This window comes from Pogona vitticeps, chromosome 6 (assembly GCF_051106095.1).
Source record: "Pogona vitticeps strain Pit_001003342236 chromosome 6, PviZW2.1, whole genome shotgun sequence".
Lineage (NCBI taxonomy): Eukaryota > Metazoa > Chordata > Lepidosauria > Squamata > Agamidae > Pogona > Pogona vitticeps.
This window is the reverse complement of record NC_135788.1, coordinates 116,790,487-116,798,921: the sequence shown is the minus strand read 5'-3', so window position 1 is coordinate 116,798,921 and position 8,435 is coordinate 116,790,487. Positions and strand designations below refer to the sequence as shown.

General features: G+C 42.4%; 1 protein-coding gene across 1 annotated transcript; it reads left to right on the top strand.

Moving 5' to 3' along the window:
• Positions 1-5,694: 5,694 nt before the first annotated feature.
• Positions 5,695-6,772, top strand: LOC110070618 (olfactory receptor 10G9-like). Its single transcript, XM_020778312.3, has one exon. The coding sequence runs from the start codon at positions 5,756-5,758 to the stop codon at positions 6,764-6,766; it is 1,011 nt and encodes a 336-aa protein (XP_020633971.3). The 5' UTR covers positions 5,695-5,755; the 3' UTR covers positions 6,767-6,772.
• The last annotated feature ends 1,663 nt before the right edge of the window (positions 6,773-8,435 follow it).

Here is an 8,435-nt window from a genome sequence, read left to right as displayed (position 1 = left end):
TTGCCCATCCGTTTCCGCGTCGACTTCAAAGTGCTAATGATTACTTATAAAGCCCTAAATGGTTTGGGACCTCAATATTTGGCAGACCGTCTCCTCCCACCCAGATCTACCCAAACCACCCGTTGTAGCCAGCAGGGACAGCTGAGGGGCCTGACGCCGAGAGAGGCTCGGAAAGAAAAAAACTAGAAACCGGGCCTTCTCGGCGGTGGCTCCTCGGCTGTGGAACGCCCTTCCAGCAGAAATTCGGCTGGCACCCTCGCTGGGTGTTTTTAAAACACTGTTAAAAACTTGGCTATTTAGGCAGGCCTTCCCTCCAGTCAGCTAACTCTTTTCATTTCTTTTTTCTTATCTTATCCCAACCTAGTATCCTTTCTTAATTAATTGTTTTAATTAATATAGAAATTGTATTTTATGACTATATATATATTTTATATAGATCTATTTTATGTTGTAAGCCGCCCCGAGTAGACATGGTCTAGAGGGGCGGGGTATAAATAAATAAATAAATAAATAAATAAATAAATAAATAAATAAATAAATAAATAAATAAATAAATAAATAAATTCACACAATTTAAAAACACATTAAATATTAAAAGATAAATGAAACAATATATAATACAGTCAAAGATTTAAAAAGATTAACATTATCTGCTAAAATGGAGTGTGTTAACGAAACCTTGATCTCTATTGAGACCCTTAAAGAGGCTCCAGAACTTGTTCATGTACAGTAGACAGTTTCTGCTGTGTCTCCCTTGGGAGTACCGTATTTTTCCATGTATAAGACTATACTTTTGTCTAAACTCTTTAGACTAAAAATTGAGGGTTGTCTTATACATGGAAATAAGCTGAGGAGAGAACAAAAACAAGTGAAGGGGAAAGCACGGATCAAAGCAATCCTGCAGCGCTTTGATCCCTTTCCTCCTACACTTGCTAAGCCCCACTTAGATTTCTTAATTTTGGATTAGAAAAGTGGGGGCGTCTTATACATGGAGGTGTCTTATACACGGAAAAAATGTGGTATGTATATCCCTTGGCCATGATACTTGGATTCATCCTCCTAGACTGGTTATACACTTACATGGCCATATGAAATGGAGGATAGGGCCCCTGTACTTTTAGCGGGCGTGTAGAAGAGGAACTTTCAGCAGATGTCCATCATGTAGGATTTCTAATCAGCATTGTTGTGCCATTTCACTGTGTTTATGTTTTCATAACAATCCATCTTCTCTCCCAAGCCAACTACACCAGAGCACAGGGTACTGTCCTCTGAAGATGCCGGCCACAGAGACCGGCAAAACGTTAGGAAGAACATCCTTCAGAACACGGCCAAAGAGCCCGAAAAACCCACAACAATCAATCCATCTTCTCTTATGTTTAGTATACATCAAATGCAATCTTCATTCCAGTGCAGATTGATAGTAATCTTCTCCATTTGCTCAACACCCACATGGACTCCCGATGGGAAGCTATGTCTCAGTGGCCCAGTCTCAATATCTTACACAGTTACATCAGCATCTCAGGATACTTCATTCCTTGTGAAATGCAGAGACCTGCAACCTGCACTTTTGACATGATTTTCAGCTGGTCTCTTCTTGTCAGATTCCAGCATTCCTCATGTTACAGCCCTGGATGTTTAAGGAAACTTCACCGCTTTCACTTTCCACACTAAAAGGTAGGTAAGAAACAATAAAGGATGCATCTAAGGTCCATTGTGTCACATTTAGAAGATGGTTTGAATTTTCTTCCATATCTAGTGTCATAATTTGCTTATAAGACTGAGGGATACAAATGGGGTAAAATCACTTCATTTTGGTACTGTTTTCAGTGGGATTACTCGAATGTCTGCTTTTCGGGAAAGGACAGCTGATTTCACATTTGCTTTATCTGTTTGCTGCTTGGCACGTTTTGTTTTGACTGATCACCTCAACCATTTAATATCTTGAATTTTATTTTTATTTTTTTAAAAAAAATACTGATCACTTTGCAGTTACAGCTACACAGTTTGCTTTTGTCCAGTTCTTTGCCATTTTGAGGTCCGGCTTAGGATGGAAATCCATGTGGTAGATAACTAGAACTTTTAAAAAAATATTCATATAGCCTCTGTGCCAGCGTCAGTTGATTCATTGATCTGGTGATCTTTTCTTCCACAGCTCACTGTTCTTTCTAACAGCCTGACTCTTCTGTCAGTGAACACACAGGTTAGCTTCTTCTGTCCCCACATTCTCACAACAGGCCTGTTGAGGTAATATGGGTCAAGAGATAGTGTCCAGAATCATGTTACTGACTGTTACCTTCGTAAGTCCAATGACATAAATACTAGCAGCGAAATGCTGTTAATTATGAAGTCGGTGTTGCCAACCTCTTGTGCCAGTTGGCATGTGGCAAAAAAATTCAAACCTTAACTTCATAAGTAATGACAATTTGCCCTGAAACACATCCTATTGAACTTAGTCTGGCATACATTACTAACAGTTTTGTGGCCAAAACTTGGGTCAAGGTCCACCAGCTCAGCTTATGGCTAATTGGGGATTTGAACTCAGGTTTCTCTGAGCCAACATTCTCAACCATTTCAGAAGGACAGGCTTTTAAATGATCCTTGAATACATGACTCTTTAGGCAGGTCTTCTCAGAATTTAAAGCTGAATAATGCAGCCGCACTTTCTAGTGTTTACTTCATTCTGCCACCTTTCCTTTCAAATTCTTATTTATGCTTATTGATTTTACTTACTCTGTATGCTTGTTATTTTAATTCTGATTTTGCCTTTGACTTTGTACAAATTATGTGTTAAATTGGTGATGGAATATTGTATTTTTAGTTTTGATTTGTTTGATGATGTTTGATACTTTACGGGTATGTGTTGTTGTCCCATTCATTGTGAAACCCCCCCCCCCGAGTGGCCTTGTCATTGAACCATTAAATAAATAGACAGTAAAGAAAGCCAAGAGAGAAAAAAAACTTCATTTGAAATGGGGTGCTGGAGGAAAGCTTTGTGGATAGCTTGAATTTGCTAGAGCTGAGCAGGGCTGTTGAAGATAAGACAATACAGAGGTCATTAGAGACAGGCACAAATTTTAAAAAGGAATCACTAAATCCATTTTTAAAAGGCTCGTTTGTCAATTTGTATTTATATGAATCAATGCCCCCAGCAAATCATGAATCAAGGAATTTTTAGTGACCCTAACCCATTTTGTGATTGTATAACTTGGATCTCTGAAGGTCGTTCTTCACCAGACTTAGCGGGATTGTAGAGGAGAGCCGGGGAAAGCTTCCCTGCCAATTTAGTGTCTGTCGGTATCGGCTCTGTGTGCATTTTAAAGTGTTTTAAAGTTTAAAAAATAAACTGACAAATCGATTCATATATGCATCTGGGGGAAAAAATAAATTTGTAATTCGTGATTCATCAACCTTGATGAATCACGAATCAAAACAAACCACCATTTTTCTGATTCTTGCCCATCTATAGTCACAACAAAACATGCTTCATTGCTCCTTCCCATTGATCTTGTTGTTGCTGTTTAGTCATTAAGTCATGTCCGGCTCTTCGTGACCCCCATGGACCAGAGCACGCCAGGCCCTCCTGTCTTCCACTGCCTCCCAGGGTCAAATTCATGTTGGTTGCTTTGGTGATACTGTCCAACCATCTCATCCTCTGTCGTCCCCTTCTCCTCTTGCCTGCACTCTTTCCCAACATCAGGGTCTTTTCCAGGGAGTCTTCTCTTCTCATGAGATGGCCAAAGTCTTAGAGCCTCAGCTTCAGGATATGTCCTTCCAGTGAGCTCTCAGGGTGACCTTGTAGTATCCCCGAAATCCTAACCTATAGGGATTAAACTGTGGTCTTTTCAGCCAGTCTGACAAATCCATAACCTAACATAGACATCATATTCATCACCACCACCACCACCATCTTAGACCTGCAGTCCTGGAGGGATTATCAAGTCCAGCTCCCATCAAGGAAGCACAGTGGTGAATGAAACTCCCAACCTCTGGCTCCAAAGCCAGCCATCTAAACCAGTGGTTCTTAATCTTGGGTTACTCAGGTGTTTTTGAACTGCAACTCCCAGAAACCCCAGCCAGCACAGCTGGTGGTGAAGGCTTCTGGGAGTTGCAGTCCAAAAACACTTGAATAACCCAAGGTTAAGAACCACTGATCTAAACCACTGAGCTATCCTGAAATTCATCCTTTATTTAACAATAGTGCCAATTTTCAGCAGGGTTGCCTCAAACCATTCTGCTGCCTGAGGCAAAGATGCTCTCCCTATTTCATAGTCAGAAACGTATCTAGACTGGCAGTTGGATTGTATATTGGCACCAGCAAAAGGTCAGGGTTACTGAGGGGGATGGTGGCCAGATTTTGTGGCACATAGGTCTGCCTATGAGAAGAAGGAGATTTCCAAATAGAAGGACTTCTGCTGTCCCTCACAATCTGCTACCTCAGAGAGCTTCCTCATTCTTCCCATGGTATAGAAGCTATTGGAGATATTATAATAGAAATCTCTGTATGCTCCCAGCAAAGCCTAGAAAAGTTACCTTTGATTTCACAATCCCTTCAGACAGTATGGCCATTAAACATCACTTATTTACTTGGCTGGTTGTATTTTATTTATACAACAGAAACATTGATCTGCATTCTCGAAGGCTTTCACGGCCGGGATCTGATGGTTGTTGTGGGTTTTTCGAGTTCTTTGGCCATGTTCTGAAAGTTGTTCTTCCTGACGTTTCTCCAGTCTCTCTTTTGTTCTTTGCTGACTGTAACATTTTGAAAAACACAACCCACAAACAGTATTCAGACCCACCACAAAAATACAACAAATGTTACGGCCAGCAAAAAGGGACCCCCTCACCACTGCAGGAGTATACCGGATACTTTGCAGTTGTGGCCAGGTATATATTGGAACCACAAAACGCAGCATTCACACCAAAATCAAAGAACATGAGAGACACTGCAGACTAAAACAACCGGAAAAATCCACAGTAGCTGAACATGCCCTAAAACAAGCTGGACATGAAATCCTATTTCAAAATACTGAAATGCTGGACAACACCAGCAATCATTACGTTAGACTGCACAGGGAAGCCATTGAAATCCATAAACATAAACAGAACTTCAACAAAAAGGGAGGTTGGTTGGTTGGTTGGTTGGTTGGTTGGTTGGTTGGTTGGTTTGGTTGGTTGGTTGGTTGGTTGGTTGGTTGGTTGGTTGGTTGGTTAGTTAGTTAGTTAGTTAGTTAGTTAGTTAGTTAGTTAGTTAGTTAGTTAGTTAGTTAGTTAGTTAGTTTTCTGCTTTTTGCCCAAAGCAGTTTGCCATATAATAATTTTTTAAAATCAATTTTAAAAAAATAATAATATTAAAAAAAAATAAAACAGCAGCCTCATTTTTAGCAACCTTCTCTTAGGCAGCCAGTTACAGATAAAACCCCTGCCTGAAAAGAACGGTCTTTGCCTGCTTGCTGGAAGCCAGCAAACATTAGGCCAACCTGGCCTCAGGTGGGAAGGAGTTCCACAGCTTGGAAGCAGTGAGAGAGAAGGCTCTCTCTTGTTTCTCCCTCATCCAAAGCCTCTGTGAGGACAGCAACACCAAGAGAACGGGCCTGCCCCTGGTGATTTAAAAAGCCAGGCAGGCTCATAAAGGGAGATGCCATGTTTCAAGTAGCGCTGACCTCATTTTACATGCACATTTCTTACATAGATACGAGTATACAATGAATGAAAAGTCATAATTGTCCCTCTTTTCTGTCTCTTTTTCACTATGTAGATGGAAAATAGCAGGATCGGAACCAGGGGAGCTGATTTCATTCCGGTTGGTTCTCCACAAATAGCCCGGATAGAGGGCGAGAACGGGACCGTAGTGACCCACTTCATCTTGATGGGCCTTCCACACAAACCAGAGATGGACACTCCACTTTTCTCGCTGTTTTTGACCATTTACCTCTTTACCTTAATGGGGAACGCTCTGATCTTGGTGACCATCTGGGTTGACCCAAACCTACACAAACCCATGTACTTCTTCCTAGCGAACCTCTCCTTCCTCGATTTCTGGTTCTCTTCTGTTACTCTTCCTAAGATGCTCCAGGGCTTCCTTGAACCTGGCGGCACCTTTATTTCCTTTACGGGCTGCGTCATTCAGCTGTATTTCTCCCAACTCCTGGGAAGCACAGAATGCTTCCTCTACACGGTCATGTCTTATGACCGCTACTTGGCCATCTGCCACCCTCTCCACTATGGATCCATCATGGACAGGATAATGTCAGTCCGCCTGGCAACTCTCACATGGATTATGGGATTTCTCCATACCTTTCTGCATACTGCTTTGACCTTCCACCTGACCTACTGTGGACCTATGAAGATTGACCATTTCTTCTGCGACCCAACACCACTGTTGGAGTTAGCATGTGGGGACACCTCCATCAATCAAACCATGATCTTTTTCGGCATTGGGACTGTAGCCTTCCTGTGTCTCCTCCTCATTCTGCTGTCCTATGGAAGCATCCTAGGGGTCATTTTGAAGCTTGGTCATGGAGAAGGCAAGTACCACACTTTTTCTACTTGCGCATCCCACTTCACAGCCGTGGCTTGCTTCTACGTCCCTTGCGTCTTCACATATATGCGTCCCCACTCCAAAGGCACCTTCAACAGGATTGCAACGGTTTTTTATACAGTCCTCACCCCTCTCCTGAATCCACTAATCTATACTTTAAGGAACAGAGAGATGAAAGCCGCTCTCTACAGATTATGGCAGAAGACAACGTTTGCACCGGCAAAATAAACACCCATCGTCAGGTGTAAAAAAAAATCAGAGGAAGTAAAGATCTGTGGACTTGTCTCTACCCTGGCTTAAGCTGGAAATTCTCTTTTCCCACGGGTTTCTGCTTGGAATTGGTTAGATGTTCTGATTTTCTTTTCCTCTTGATTTCTATGATACAGTGGTACCTCGCTAGACGACAACCTCGTAAAATGATGAATCTCCATGACAATGAGGTTTTGCAATCGCTATAGCGATTTGCAAAACAGTCATTCCAATGGGGGATTATCGCTGGATGATGATTTGGTCCGTGCGTCGCGGACCGTTTGTTCCCAATGGGGAAATGGATTTTGCATGACAATGTTTTCACTAAACAGTGATTTCTATGGAACGGATTATCATCGTCATGCGGGGCACCGCTGTATCCCTCTTCAAACAGAGTATAGGCACCATGAGGAAAGTGAGTTATGAATGCAGTTCATGTTGTAGGCTCGCCCCTCTGCCTGCGCAGGAACAGGGGCCAAACCTACATGCTCTGCAACCTGAGAGACTTTCTTATGGATTCCCCAAATCCTTCCATCTTGGGTATAAATTTAAGAGCAAGCCCTGCTATGGTTTGTGAAAGTGTGAATTGTGCACCATTTTTAAACTACAGAAGGGCATGTGTCATGTGCAGCAACATGAGACGCTGTGAACACCATGTGGTTTTTTCCAGAGATTTGGCCCAAGAGTCTGTTCACACAGTGGCTGAATAGTTACTTCCGTCAAACCTGAGCAACTCGAAGTAGCACCGTCCATTTCATGACAGTAGCAAGTCAAAACCTGCCCCCCCCCATGGCCAGTGTTCTAACCCCCACTGGCTCACTGTACCCAACTGTACTCTGGTCCATGGGGTCACGAAGCGGCGGACATGACTAAACGACTAAACAACAACAACAACAACAATCATGACAGAAAGTGACCTTCCACTCTTCTTGTTGTCATGGTTCCAAGTTATTTCAGCCTCTCCTTTATCTCCTGTGCAAAAGATTTCGATAAAACACCAGTGCTTTTTCAGGCATCATTCTGTGTCTTCTTCTTCCAGTCCATTTCCTGTCTCAACCTGAGTGGAATGTCACCTGTAATGCAAAAAGTAATCACAAAACAACTGTAGATTAGGCTTCGTAACACCTTGTAAAATAGATTCTCTCAGCATATTTGTTGTTCATCCTCACTTAACAGAGAGAAGAGTGGTCTATGAAGGAGAATTTAGAGCTAAGGAACTGATCCTCCCCTTTTAAGATACTTCCTTGTTACCGTCTCCTTTAAGGATTTCCTTATTACAGTGGTGCCCCGCATAGCAACGATAATCCGTTCCGGATAAATCGTCTCTATTCGAAACGTCGCTATACGGGGCAAAAAAAACCCCATAGGAACGCATTAAACTCCGTTTAATGCGTTCCTATGGGGACAAAACTCACCGCTAAGCAGAAATCCTCAATCCGGCCGCCATTTTCGTCACCTCGGTAAGCGAGGAATCGGTGCGAAAACGCTGCGGGCGGCCATTTTTTCCTTCTGGTGACCATTTTGGAACCGCGATCAGCTGTTTGAAAATATCACAATGCGATCGGTTTTTCGATCGCAAATCCGCATTGCTATGCGGATTTGTCGTTAAACAGTGCGTTCGTTATGCGAGCCACCACTGTATTATTTT

Bases quoted from the DNA above. Each gene is read 5' to 3' on its own strand.
- LOC110070618 (XM_020778312.3), top strand. From the start codon at position 5,756: ATGGAAAATAGCAGGATCGGAACCAGGGGAGCTGATTTCATTCCGGTT.